Below are 14,946 nucleotides of genomic sequence, written 5' to 3'. Positions count from 1 at the left end.
CACAGTGGTCAAGCAGACATTACTTCCCCTCAGCAAAATCAGTCAATGCCTTTGTTGTCATCAATGTGTTTTAACTTCTTTATGACCCTTAATCATTTAAAAACATTGAAAGAGGAGAGGGGTTCTGTAAGCTGAGAGTAGCTGATGGATCTTGAATTGCCTTGTTAGTGCTGAGGAACTCAGAAGAGGTACCATTATAGGTATGTTACCTCATAAGCTGGCTACAAGGTGTAGTTCTAAAAAACAAAGTCTTAAGATCTCATTTGCAGGACTGAAACTAATACTTGCCAACCTGCAGCTGGAAAAATGTGTGGAGAGCTGCTTTGAACCTGAATATGCAAGACATGATTGATCTGGCATTCAGTGGGCCTTATGCAATTCCTCCACATCTTTCCATAAGCTCTACTATCCAGCACAAAAAGCATTCAGTACCCTAACTGTAAGGCTTTCCAGAGTGGAACATAGCAGGATTGCTTCATGAGTTTTACACTTAATGTCACTCTGTACTACCTCACTGTATCAACTTTTTTTCACCACTGTGCAGCATGATTTAACTACATGCAACATGTAATCTGCAAAGCTGCTTGTAGCCAGTTGGCTGCTAACATGTTTGTAGTCCTGACAATTTTTCCCTAAGTCAAGAACCTTGCAATTGTCTCATGGATGGAAACTTTGTTTGTTTCAGACTATGTGTGACCAGTAAGTTTTCCTCTGAAACCTCCAAGCTCATAAAAGGCTAATTTTCCCTAAACTGATTGTCACCTGGAAAACTACTGAGCAATGTAGAAAATTCCCGTCTGTGAGAGTCTGATCGCACTGATTTGAAATTGTCTCAAAAGAACAATTTTAAAGTGAACAGCCCTGGCTAGGGTGAAGGACCTGGCCTGGCCAGAGCTGAGCAGGGGGTAAGACCCAGAAAGAGATAAGAACTAAGAACTAATGGCTGGGAGCAGACTGCTCCCCTTTTCTGAGGGCCTGCAATGCTGGGACGTCCCTCCAGGCAGGATTACCCAGGCCAGGGTGGAGGAAGCCACCTTGATTGTACTGATGCTGGTGGACCTGGCCGAGGGGGCTGGAACAGAGCAGGGAGTGGTGCCTGGAAGGAGATAAGAACTGATGAGTGGGTAGGGGACTGCACCCTTCTGCAATGGCTCTGATGCCAATGCCCCTGGGTTCTGTGGCACCTGACTGACAGCTGCCCCTTCGGAAATAAAGGAACTCAGGGGTGTATCTGGCTGCCCATGCTGTGGATGTTTTGTCCTCTCTTGACCCACCTCTTGCATCGGGCCTGTCCAGAATCAGCGACACCTTGGAGAAACTCGCAGGACAGCTGCACCCCTGGTGGTGACTCTCTCTCTGCCTCATTCTTTCTTCCCACTTTCTTACCCTTTTTCTCCACTTTTCTCTCTCTCTCTCTTGTATCTTCTTTTCCTCTCTCACTCATTTGCCTGGCTCTATATTTTTGCCTGTGTCAGTTGTCAAATAAAGTCTGCTTTCACCCAACCCTTCTGCGGTTGGACTTTGTTTCGTGGAGCCAAACAAAATAAATTTTAATGTTACCTCAGACCGTAACACCCCTCACCGCAACTGATCTTGCTCTTTTCTCCACCTTTCTCCATCTGTGTTTTCTTTCTTTCTTCTCCGTGGGAGGCTCTGATTGATTCCAGCATGTTACTAAATCCCCAATTTAATCACCATAGTCTAGAACAGAATTGTAACTTCCACACCTGGAAATGGCAATGGTCTTGAATTCTACTCTTTCCTTTACCAAATGGATATTCCATGGGCCAGTAAATAATAAATGTAGATGAACTGAACTAAATGTCAAAGAGATGGAAAGGGTAAGGGATAAGACCCTGTTACACCCTTAGCCCGTTATTGCAGTGTTATCTTCATGTTTTGTACAGAACCACCCCCAACACCTTTTTGTTGAGATTACCTTTAGTACTCCAATTACAGCTGGTGGGTAGCTCAAACCAACCATATTTGAAGTCCGTCTGTACATTCTACCAGGACAAAACAGATAGGAAAATAGTTAAATAGAATTAAACAAAACAAATGAAATGAAAAAAAAAAAAACAAACAAACAAACAAAAAAGCAACCCAAAAATCATAAAGCAACAGACCATTGCAGGAGACTTCGTTTAGCCCAGGAAACCCTAACTGCAATTTTTAATTTTCTTCCTTCTTGTCCCTGATTTACACAGCATTTTCTAGAGCATTCTTCTTGTATAGCCTAACTTGGGACTGCGCACTTCCCAGTATCTCACAACCTAGTTACCTGGCAGGACAGAGAATCTGTTAATACCAAGTCTTCACCACAGGGAAAAGCTACATTCAAATAAGTAAGATATTCCCCACTTTCCACTGCAGATGACCATACCACTCTTTTAGTTCCTGTGGTCCTTGCTAGTCCACATGCAAGCTAATTCTGAATGTACTTCAGAGATCATTGGTTGTCTGCAATGAATCAGCTCCAATTTGGTACAGCTGTTACTTTTGTCTATGTTTTTAGAGACTGGTATAAAGTCATTTGGATGTTCACCATGTGTGTGTATGTTTGAGTGAGAAAGAGAAAGAATAAGGCAATAATCAATATTTGCAGCCATTCTAAACAAAGTACTGATGTACGAGATTTTAAATTTGTTTTCAAGCCACAGTGTGTTTAAAAGGCTTGGTGAATGCAGAAACACTGTCACAGCTAAAAACCTTTCTGAAGGTTACTCTATTTTGTACTTCAGCAACACAGAACTCAGAGGAGGTGATAGAACATTCTTTCATCTGAAATGATCCTATGCAAAGTCTCCCTTCAGTTCTCTTTTTCTTTGTTACGTTCTGCCATCAGACCTGGAAAACTCAGCCCCCTTTGGTATTCACCCATTTCCCAAATTACAGAATTTGTAATCCTTTCCTTTCTCCACTCAGGAGCCCCATAGCTTTCTCTTAAGTGACAGTTCAGGCAGAATCCCTCTCCTTTCTCTTCTCTCAGGAGGAGCCACAACACTCCTCTGGTGCCATATATCTGAACACTCCCTCCTCTGGGCCACAGGGATTCAGATCAGCTGGAAAACAGCCTCCTGCAGCCAGATCTCTGCAGTTCATTTACTTCCTTCTTAAGCCTTCTTAACCTCTCTGAGAATGAGGGTTAACTCACAAACGGCCTGTCAAATCTAGGGAAAACCCATTCCAAGGAGAAATGACACAATTTGCTGCCACTCTTAACACATGTACAGTAATTTTGGTATCCAGATTAAAAAATCAGCTATAGACATGCCAAAGGAGGCTTCTGTGTGGCTTGTGGCCCATGGCCTGAAGCAAGGGAGGGATGAATGCATTTTAAAAGCTGTTACGCTTGACCTAGGGCTCTGCTGATGTGCACAGTCCATGCCAAAATAATTCCAACTCTGCTATTTTATCTTTATTATGCTAAGAAGAGATCAGCACATGCTGCTTCAGATTGCAGTCTATTAATTAATCCCAAATTTCAGGGTGCTATGCAGATCTGTGGAGAGGCATCATTAGAAGCATATTATTCTTCATTCAATAGAGTCATCTCCTAGTTCTCCAAGGATTTCTGGCCTAAGCTACTCCTTCATCTCCTGGCATGGTGTCATCACATACTACATGCACAATCTGTGGTACCTGGCCAGCTACTAGAGCAAAGTAACATTCCATGCTCCTTTACCTTTCCACAAATATTCCAGCTTGTACTGCATGAACAATACTCCTGAACCTGGGTTTTTCCTCAGTCCTTTTGAGCATCATCCCCATTTGCCGTGTGAAGGTAGAAGCCAACCAGTCCCGGACCTCTGAGGGCACAGAGTCAGATTGGATGTCACTGAGCTCATCTTCTGTGTCCAGTAAACGTCTGGAAGGGGGAAGAAAAAGATGGATAAATGGACTCCCTTGGAGAGCATTGCAGCACTATTAATGAAAAAGAAACTCATACATTTTCTAATTAAAGTAGTTGTTAAAAGCCTTTGGCTTGTCAGCCCTAAGGGAAAAGAAGACTTCAACAGGTTGTTTATTCTCTTATATAGTTAAATGTCAGATTTTTAAACTCACTACTAGGCCAACAAACAAGAATTAACCAGCCTTCTGAAGCATAACTACATAATCATCCACTGAATTCTTATCTTCACCTTTTCAATATTCCTGAACTTTCTGCTCTTCAGAGCTTATTTATGGTCTTCTCTAACTTCACATATAGGTACAGTCCTTTGCTTTCCCATTTTGGTCATCTGAGGTGACTCTGAAAATAAATGTAGCACTGGGAAAATGACATATAACTGCTCTGCAATGTCTTACCAGTGTACCTCCATCATGACCTGGAGTAAGAATTCTTTTAATTACAAAGACTTTATAAAAGTAAAAAGATTTAACATGAGCCAAAATGAACAGAGGGGAAGGAATTCAGAAACTTTCAGAAAAAGTGGGACAGAATTATTCCAAAAACAAGTATCCAAGAGAATATGTATTGATTTTATGGTTGTTTTTGATCTTCTCTCCTGCCCCAGGAAAATTAAAGCAGCTTTCAGATCAAGGACTTAAGATTTTCCCTAAGCAGAAGACAATGATTAAAAACATATTGTCTGTGAATAATAATTCTTGGATAAAACAACTTTCCCATCAATTTTGTGTCACTGCTACTAGATATTAGAATAGTACTGATGCCTGAAGTTAACTCACCTAGTTTCATCAATGTATACTGACTCAAGAACAGTTGCAGCATATTCCAAATTCTTCTTTAGGTCTACAACTGAAGCTTCCCCTCTCTCTAATTGCTTTACCAAAGACCGCAATCTAGAGAAAAGAAAAAAAGAAATCTGATCAGTACAAAGAAAAACAGGTTTTAGAGTGAGAGTTAATTCAAAACTGGATCCAGCATGAGACCTAGCACTCATGAGTGGCAGGTGAAAACTATTGTAATTTCAGAGAGTTCTTTATGCCATATACAAAAAAATCAACAAAATTAACTTTCAGAGATCTGTCACAATGATGTCAGGCAAACATCTTGTCATATTTAGGCTCAAATAAGTCAGTGAGTTATGGGTGTCCCCCTACTCATACTGACATTCCAGATAAGCAGAGATAAGGAGCAGCCAGGCTGCCTAAATGCCCCACACCAAGAGCTCTTCCCAGCCAGGTTTTCTTCCTCCCTTCTTTCCCCACATAAACAGTGAGGCTGCAAAGAAAAAAAAAAATCATTAAAAACATCAGTTTTTCCTCTGGCAAGGTCACATAAATGCCATTCCTACTGACAGTGGTACTGCTGACACATAGTTACATATTTAGCTTTATAAAGAATCTTGAAGAAGTAGACCCTCAGCCTCCAGGATGATTAACTCAAAGGCTTGTTGAAGCACAATAACCAAAATTATTGTTCACTACTTCATTCCTGATGTAAGAACAGAGATGGGGAGGTCAGAGATGTACAAATACACTGAACACAACACTTCTCATCTTTGTAAGCCAGGTGGAGAGCATTCAACTATGCCAGCAAATTTCCCTCCAGCTCAGGAACCCCTGATCAGGGGATCTATGAAGCAACCTCAGCCCTATGGGAAAAGAAAGATAGTTTGGTGCTCCCTTATCCCCTTCTGTGTACCTGCACCACCAGGCATGAGCAGCAACACCTTGTGTTTGATGAGTGGAGCTAGAACAGGTGCTCCTCCACATTTCAAATTGATTCCAGCCTCAGGCAGTACAAGCGAAAGATTAATTCTGCTCCTCCTTAAAGCCAAACCATTGACCTCTCCTACCTATTCCCAGATTTAGTTGTCAGTGCAGGAAGGGAGGAAGAAAAAAAAAATAAAGGAAAAAACCCAAACAAACCACAACTTTCACCTACAAACAGTAAGAATTGGTTTATATGCTTCCTCCTTCCTTCATCTCATGTATGTCCAGAGATGTGACCCCTTAACTAGTTACCAGAAACACTGTCTGTACAAAAGCCACAGGAGGCAAGACTGCAGGAAGAACATTATCTCTGGCTCTTCGTGACTTCTAATTCATTGATTTAAGTACCAAACAGTTCTATGCCACAAGTCATTCAAAATTCATGTTCAATAATAGCACAGTGAGTAACAGTGGCACCAACATTCATCATCAAAGAAGATTATGCAGAGCACTGTGTGCATTAGGCCTTTGGAAAAACAGAAGTACAGGTTTTTTAATAAAACCTTGTCACATGAGCAGCCACTCTCATGTGAAAAAAAGGTGCATTGCCTTCGTCTTAACTATCCATTATCTATAACTACTTGTGATTCACTGAGTCACTGCAGCTGCTACCAGTTACCTTTACTAGTAAGAGCCTAGTGAGAGTTTGTCTTTATTGCATTCCATGTATCTCTACTTTTTGAAATAGTCCTAAATGCAATCATAACATTAAGGCCAAGCTGTCTTACTGAAGGACATCCAGTCAAATTTATGAGCCAAAAAATTCCTTTTCAGGGTGACAGAAGTAATTCAATCAAATCCACCAAATCATTTTAACTCACATAAGAATATTGCCGTGAACTTTTATCATGTCTTATTTTTTTGGACCTTGTATTAAAGCAATGAAAGCAGAGGGCAAGATGCTGACTTCCTATCTTTACCCCATAGTCTAGTAATTGCTAGTAATTACAAAGTAACTAGTAAGTAAGTAGTAGACTAGTAAAGACTACTGCAAGTTGAGTTCAGTCACATGTGCCATTGTATAGGAAAATGCTGAGTCTACTGAATAAAAGAAACATCCTGATATAATTATCATATTCAATTTAAGCAATCCAGTTCATCATTTGTTTTGCTTTTACTGCAACTGTCTGATTTGTATGAACAAAACACTGGTTTTCAACCAAAGCATGTTTTGTTCTGCTCTGTTTCAAAAAGTTCATTATAGACTGATCAAAATCTGAATTTTCTTTTTTTTTTTTTTCCTCCTTTTTCTTTCAAGTTCAGAATTAAAAATTTGCACAGATCTAGCACCTCTACTTCCACTAAAGCCCATGGAGGTAGTTGTATGAGAAGCAGCCCATCCCTGTGCATAAGGAGATCCCAGGCCAGAAGGGAGTTGTTAACCATTTCCAATCTTAAAACCATGTCAGACACTAAAAGTAAGCCAGGCTGTAGGTCAGCTGAAAGTTTATCAGCTTACAGCTATCAGCACAGTAGTTACAAAGAACTGGTTAGTCACACAATATTAGTTCTAAATCTAGGGTTTTTAATTATATTAGGATACAACTAATGCCTTTCTTAATGAGATTTCTAAAGGAAGCTATTCCTTCAGTCTGCAAATTCTGTGTGAACATGTGCCAAATATCACAGATAAAGTCTGAGAGCCTTTTTTCTTCTCAGTTATTTCACATTTTAATCCTTAGAATAATCCTTTAACTGCTCAACGGAAAAGACAGGCCCACTCCTGCTTTTTTTGGTGTCTCCCTTAAGTACTACCTATCGTAAGATTTAGGGAAACAGAAAGTGAGTTACTAGAAACTGAGCAATTGAACTCAGTCCACAGAAATGACACAGCTCAAAGACCCCAAAGACTGTCTAGACCTAAACTGAGTAACAGGAAAAACTGACATTGGTTTTGGTGTGCGTTCTTGAAATGTAAAATTTCTGAGTAACTGCTTAAGCATTCTCCTCTCTGTTATAAATAAAACAGTATCTGTGTACAAATATTTATCTCTTTAGCTAGAGGGTCTGCTTTTATGCTGTTGATTTTTTTTTTTTTTTAAATAGCATCATGTATCATTGTGGAGAAGATTAACACCACTGCAGTCCGGATACCAGTCAGCTTCAATTAATGTGCAAAGCACATCTGTTGTCTGAATACGTGGGGCAAGTTCCTTCAACAGGTGTAAAGTCTGCAAAACTGCGTGGCTAGTATCCATGTTTATTTTCAAACCTTTATGACTGTGATTCACAACTCCATCTTTTACTCTGTGAATCATTCTCACACCATTGGGCCAGCTCTGGAAAAAATGTTTTGAATACACATTCAAAATTGGTAAAAAAATTGAATTTCTAATGTCATTACAGATTACCAAGGATGGAATATTTATCCCTGTTTTAGCCTTGATATTAATGGGTAAACAGGTTGATATTGTCAGCTGAACCTGATTAATACCTTGCTTCAATCATGATAGCCAACCACTTGGCAGGTGAAGCTTGTAGAAAGCAGGGAGATTTTTTATTGCAGCTGGGAAAAGAGGGCAAGCTACTGAACCCAGCCCTGCTAGAGCTGGTTAAGCATTCTCAAGACAATTCTTTCATCAAGTGTCAATAATCCTTTGAGACCAAAAGCTATTCATAAGCTTCTCTGATACAAATTTTATTAAGACCACAGTGGAATTTGTTTTCCAATTAAGCACTTTCCATGGAAGGTCCTCACGAAAGTGTGGAAGCCTAGGCTGAAGCAATTGTCCCTTGGTCCTTTTAACACACTGAGATGAGAAATCCTAGGTGACAGACTGGGGAAATCATCTTTGATAGGTTAGTCCTAAAGAACAGTTCAGTGGAAGAAAGGACTTGTATCCTAGACTGGAAAATCCTCATGATCTGATTATTTTGCCTGGGTTGTGAGTTCAAAATTTGCTATGGATAAGGGTTGGAGGAAATTATTCCCTGTCTCCCATCTGTAGAGAAGGTGAAGGTAGATGTGGTCCACACCAGACCAAAATAGCTTTTTGTGGTTTATCATTCTGCAAAATAGTATAATATTCTGAAAAGTTTAAGAGATTTGAGCAACATTAGAACTTCTCCCACCCTTGCTAATAGTCACACACTTAGCTAAAATGAGTTACTGGCTTCCTGCTGCATTAAGCCCAGAGAAGATTTGTCATGCTTAACTTCCTTTCAAAGGTGTATGTCATTTATATTCACAAATAGAGAAAACCTTTTCATATCACTAAATCATTCCACAGTTACAACTAAATATGAGAGAATATCCCTTCTCAACTCTTGTGCACGAGTTTCACTGATGTATCACGAACAAATGGCACAAGGAAGCTCTGTACACAGAACCAAATTTCATGCATGCCTGACAAAAACTGGTGTATGTAGCAAAAATCCCACCAAGTTTCATATCCCGGAAGAGAAAATCTGTTCTTGCTGTTCCTCAAGTTTCTATAGCTTTGGAACCAACTTTTAAAATGCAAGTTTTCTTATGCAGACAATATTCCAATATATTCATTGTAATTCTGGCACTGCACACCCATGAATGAACAGTTTGGGGGTTCCCTGTAACCATAAGTAATCTTCTAACACATTCTGTAAGGAATCAGGTTTGCTCTTAAGGCCTCTCCCTGTTCTTGTGAAATAGGTTTGTGCTGTTCAGTCATTTCCTTCAGACTCAACTGTCACCAACTTTTAATGGAAGTGCAGATACTTGCAAAAGGTGTTGTAGTTAGATAATGGAAAATGCAAACTGCTATATCCTTATAAGAAACAGTTTATAATAATCTTGACATGATTAATACTTAGATACACAAAATTTTCCTGAAAATACTGTCAGCATTAACTTCAGTATGGGGAACTGTATTCATCATCCTGTTCATCATAGAAGTTCACAAGAAAAAACTGGCACACAATGAGATTGGTTCCAGTTACATCAAGGTCCTTCATGAGCTTTCTGTGGACAAAAAGATCATCACAATTAGACACTGGTGAGGAACACTTTCAGCTTCAGAAAATCATTGTCACTCTGACTCTGGGGGCAGGAATAAGAGGCATCTTCTGCTATCACTCTCTGTTTACATGGCTTTTGTTAGTCAAATGACCCTTATGCAATGAAAACCCAAGAGAATGATATAAAATACAAATCTTTATGATAACATTCCTTTGATGGACATCTTTGTTTTGTTTTGATTTTTAATTTAAATAATAAAATCAATCCAAAGCTTTAGAAATTAACAAAATAATAATCAGAAGCAAATCTCATTGAATAAATGCCAACATCAGTTTACGCACAGAAAAAGACCAGGGGTAGCTGCTACAGGCTGGACAAACATTGCAGAACTGAAAGACAAAACCCTGCCTTCTACTCTACTCTACTCTACTCTACTCTACTCTACTCTACTCTACTCTACTCTACTCTACACTACACTACACTACACTACACTACACTACACTACACTACACTCCTTACCCCCCTCTGAAAAATCATTATTACTGGTAGGAAATTAATTAATAAGTTGAAGAAACAGATGTTTACTGCTCAGTTAACTATGTTTCTCTTCAAGAATTGCTACACAGAAATAGTTGTACAACTTCATCCTCACTCTGCTGAAAAAAATCAATAAGTCTGGTATTCTGAAGATGTATCAGAGTTACAGAGCATGTGCAGCCAAGCACCAAGCACATACATCCGTCAGATGCTCCAGGACACTCTCCAAATACCTGCTAGGAGGTTAAAAAACTGCAAAGCAAACACGCAGGATATTTAACACTGCCCAGAAGTACCCAGAGCAGACAGCACATGGTTATGCAGCATAATGCACGTGTGCAGCAATTTCAGCCAGGACAGATGCCTCCAAGGTTTGCATAGCAGACCTTTTGATGCTCCATTCAAATGGTGGGTTGGTGGGAGGGGTACAGCTCACACAGAAAGTAACCCAGGAGCTAACCACATCTTTTCACAGCAGTCAGCAGGCATGATTCAGCCCACAGTCTGTGATATCTTAGTCTAAGGTTCTGCCTATGTAGCATGTGTGAACCACTGAGGAAGGCATGACCTAGAAAACCAGCTCCAGCAGTAATCCTCAAACCACAATCAAAACCAGGTTAATAAACCTAATGAATTTTTAGCAGACTAGATAGTTATTTTTGTCATTGCTTTTGTATAGAAAATGCGAGTGAAAACATCCAGAGGAAGAAAAAAAATGTTTACAAGAAGCAATCACTGGAACACAGAGCATTGCTATGCTGGCATTTTTCATCAGGAGAAATTACAAGCAATTTCCCAAGTAATTGTTTACCTTCCTCATGTTTCCTGAAATATCATTCTTCCTTTAAATAATTAACAAAAAAAAAAAAAAAAAAAAAGAAAAATCGCAGAATTTTCTGGTTGGAAAAGACCTTTAAGATCACCAAGTATTATTGAAGTAATCAATTCAGAAGCATGAAAATGCAACAGTGATAAGTTCAGTGGCCTTGGTAAGATGGTAAATGGCTTGTTTCAACTCTCCTTAGTCAAATAAGCTTTTGATCCCATTACCCAACTATCAGGGAAATCATAAACAGTTCATGTTTTCACAGTCATAAAATCCTTCATGCCTAGTACTGGAAGGGAAGTCCTGTGCCCAAAACTTTAGCAACCTTTCATTTACTGGAGGATTTTCAGTAAAACAACAGTCTAAGCAACTTCTCAGCACCAAGTCTTTTGAATTACCCTGGGTTCTACCTCCTGATACTGAAAACTATAGAGTGCACTCTCTGCTTACGTGCAAGAATATTCCCTATTCTGAACTTTGGGAACCAAGTCAGAAAACATAAGTAGTAAAAAAACCTTCATTTGGACTATGAAAAAAATTTTTCTGTCCAAATCTTAAGTGATGAGGTCATTGGAAATTTTGTTCGTGAGTCGTCTTCAAGTCAATCACGTCTTCTAGCATTTTCTTCCCCTCTAATGCTAGAAATGAGCTAAAATTTAAGCTTAGGAAGCTACTAGTTTCAGACAGGTAAGATGATGTGAGATTACTTTTTCTACTGAATAAATTGAGAGCTGAACAAGGGTAAATTTCAGATGTGGGAGACAAAAAAAGGCTGCTTTATTCTGTTTTGACAGCTAGATGTCTTCAACTGGTGTTTTCCAAAGTAAGATTTCCTTTTGGAAGAGTCCTTTTTGGGATGCTAGTATGAGTTTTTTTGGAAAACTGCAGGAACACTTAATCTGTTGAAAATTACATCCAAAGAGAGCAAATTAAATCACCCAGAATTAAGTGTTTCCAAATCACTGGCGCCTTTCATAAAAAACAACCTCAGCTATGCCAGTCACAAATCTAAAATTTTTTAAATTGCATCTTTAAAAATAGATACCTGAAATGAACCATCTAATTTTGCACTCAAAGCAACTAGCACACACTGTCAGTTTAGTGTTGATGCATTCGGTGACGCAATCCCCTTTGTTTTATACAGATGGAATCTTTTTCTTTGAAACCACAGTTATCACATTTCTGGGTCCTTGAACAAGGTCATTCTTCCAAATGATACTAGCAGATTGCTTTGTGCATATCTGAATGTCAGAGCTCCAGGCTGACTCTTTGCTTAACGCTCACTGCAGAGATCAGGGAAGACTTCAACAGATAATTTCAAAATACTTCACTGTAGCCTTAGTTCTGCCCCATCTGTTACCATTAAAATATCCATGGGCAGAAAGTCCACAGTTATTTTTTCCAGTTCCTAAAATCAATTTCCTTCCAGAGCAGCTTTTAGGAACCCATCAGTGCCTCCCAAGACTCAGACAAAGGCTGCATCTCACTTACAACCCATCAGCTATAGCAAGAAACATACACAGATAAAAAGACAAATTCCCACACAACTTCAACAGTCTTTACTGTGTTTGGCAAACTTCTGCTTACTCTAAATGATTCCTAAACTCCTCTAGATGGTTAGGGCAGATTTTGTGATATATATATATACAGATATATATCCATACATATATATATATGTGTGTGTGTGTGTATTTGTAAAGCATTTTCTCATGAACCATACATTTTACACAGCTGCCAACTTCAGTTTTTGCTATCATCAGAGGTAATTCATTGATAAAAAAATTAAGTTGTTTCTTTTTTAATTCTAAATAGCAAATACTCTGATTTCTGGTTAAAACCTTCCATCATTTCCTTTGTATGGAAAGGAATGGCTTACGCCCTTCCTTGGTAGACATTGGTTAGCTATGTACTAAACCTTTTATACACATTAAGGATGTCAATCCTCACTTTTCTGTCTTGATTTGTATTCAGGACAACATACTTACCAGGAATATTACAACACTAATTGATTGACATTATTTCCACAGCCCATTCGCTGGTCTAAAAACCAGAAAGATTAGCTGAGTCAGTACTAAAATTTTAGTTATCACCATGGTAAAGCTCTGCTTTTTGTAGGCTGAAGAAATCACTTTGAAATTCCAGGAATTCACCATGCTTCTCTGATAATACTATCATGTGCACTTTTTAGCTCAGATACTTAACACATCTTTTCTCAAGGTACAATTTACTCTTACCAAATATTGCTAAAAGCAAGCTGTTGTTCTCCTAAAGTCCACACGGTTTGCAGTAAACTGCAAAATCATTTCCCTCTTGGTGGCTTCAGGTTCACCAGCCTATACTTCTACAAAACAATCCCATTCTTACCACCCTTAATTACCTTTATTTCAAGGGAAGCATTCCCAAAGGCAGCAGCAAACATTCCCTTGTATTTGCTAGCGGCTGGAAAACCAAGGCCGTTGCCAACTTTTAGCTGCACATGAGGAAGGTGTTGAGCCAGTATTTCCCATGCCAGGAATTTCTAACAGCCTAGGCACTATCAGAAGAACCATAGTCTTTGGAGAGAAATGGCAAGAAGAGGCAATTAAAAAATGAAATCTTGAGGTTGCCAAACCACAAATTGTAACAAAAACTCATTCAGATAGGGTCCTAGCCACGTTTTTTTGGAATGCAAATGTTCACAAATGGTGAATTTTATTGATGCCCTGGTATTTTGGACTTCGCACTGCAGACTGTTTCGTTGTCTACCTTAATTATTAGCCTGCCTAAAAGGTGTACTGTGGCTAGACAGCCTTTCAAACCTGTACATTTACCAATATGTACAGGAACTAGATTTATCCCAAAACTACAATCTATCCACTGAAAGGCTAAAGTTCAGGTGAAAGCTATCTGAGCCATCCTCATTTCTCCAAGACTGTGTCTTATTTAGAGATGAAGGCTATGCACATGTCCCAAGGAATCCATCCTAAGAATTTATCATGCACTTTTCTTGGTGAAATCTTACCTCCTTGTTTAATTGCAATATTTGACCTCTCCTTTACTGAGCCATAAAAAAGGAGTCAGGGTACTCCAGCTGGTAGATTTATGAGTTACAAACATTATGATAAAAACTCAAGATTCCATGAAATACATATGCAGAAACCTGATAGGTCAAAAGTGCAATCAGAAAAATTTGGAGACCATGACTGGGAAATGACATCTTTGGGGGGAAAGAAGCTTCTGGATTTGATGGCATTAATGAAGAGTATTTCCTACAATTTACTGTGTGCACAATTTTCACAATTTTTATTGCAAGCTTCACATTGTAGGAAATACTCTTCATTAATGCTGTTCATGTAAGAAGAAGAAAAAAAACAACAACAGAAAAAAACCTAACGAGATTTCCTACATGCACTCAATGGCACACAAACAAAGCACTTCAAAAACATCTGTTCGAAATAACCCAAGGTTAGAAAGAAGAGCAGCACTTAAAATAACTTTGAATAGTGACAATAAGAAAAAGATGGAACACGGAACAACAGGAAACTTGTACAGACCATTTATTAAAGTAAACTTCTTATGTATACTTTTATTGTGTTTAAAAGAGAATATGCCTCCCATTTCCATTCCCTGCCTACACTGTTGGATTCCACATGCCACGCAGGAGTGTCACTGAGTTGCAGATATCTGCAGACCAATTAGTTTTGCTTTCCTGCTGTAGAGGTACTGAGTGCTTCAGCTGTACTCCCTACTGCAACACTCAAATACACTCTTACTCAGGCTCCAACTGAAGGAAGTATTAGCTCTCAAATGAGCCTTTTGCAGATCAATGTTTTAATATTTTTCTTTCTAAATTTTTGTTCCACAGATGTAGCAAAACAGGCACAATAAATATGGATTAGCTTGAGGTCTTGGCACAAACACTATCCTCTTTCTGCCTGTCCTTCTCTTTCCTTCCTGTTTTCCTCCCTCAGTTTCAGCTAGTTTTGTGTAG

At 39.0% G+C, this 14,946-nt stretch overlaps 2 protein-coding genes across 11 annotated transcripts in view; both read right to left on the bottom strand.

Moving 5' to 3' along the window:
• Positions 1–14,946, bottom strand: part of LSM5 (LSM5 homolog, U6 small nuclear RNA and mRNA degradation associated) — a 591,871-nt gene that overhangs the window by 297,899 nt on the left and 279,026 nt on the right. The gene's annotated exons all lie outside the window — the stretch shown is intronic.
• Positions 1–14,946, bottom strand: part of PDE1C (phosphodiesterase 1C) — a 286,285-nt gene that overhangs the window by 70,450 nt on the left and 200,889 nt on the right. For all 9 annotated transcript variants that reach the window (XM_071736084.1, XM_071736077.1, XM_071736078.1 and 6 more), the window contains 3 exons: positions 4,690–4,803; positions 3,686–3,868; positions 1,940–2,006 (listed from right to left, as the gene is read on the bottom strand). In XM_071736084.1, coding sequence (XP_071592185.1) covers positions 1,940–2,006; positions 3,686–3,868; positions 4,690–4,803 — 364 coding nt within the window. The remainder of the gene's footprint in view (positions 1–1,939; positions 2,007–3,685; positions 3,869–4,689; positions 4,804–14,946) is intronic.

This window comes from Heliangelus exortis, chromosome 2 (assembly GCF_036169615.1).
Source record: "Heliangelus exortis chromosome 2, bHelExo1.hap1, whole genome shotgun sequence".
Classification (NCBI taxonomy): Eukaryota; Metazoa; Chordata; class Aves; order Apodiformes; family Trochilidae; genus Heliangelus; species Heliangelus exortis.
This window is presented reverse-complemented; position numbering and strand designations above follow the sequence as displayed.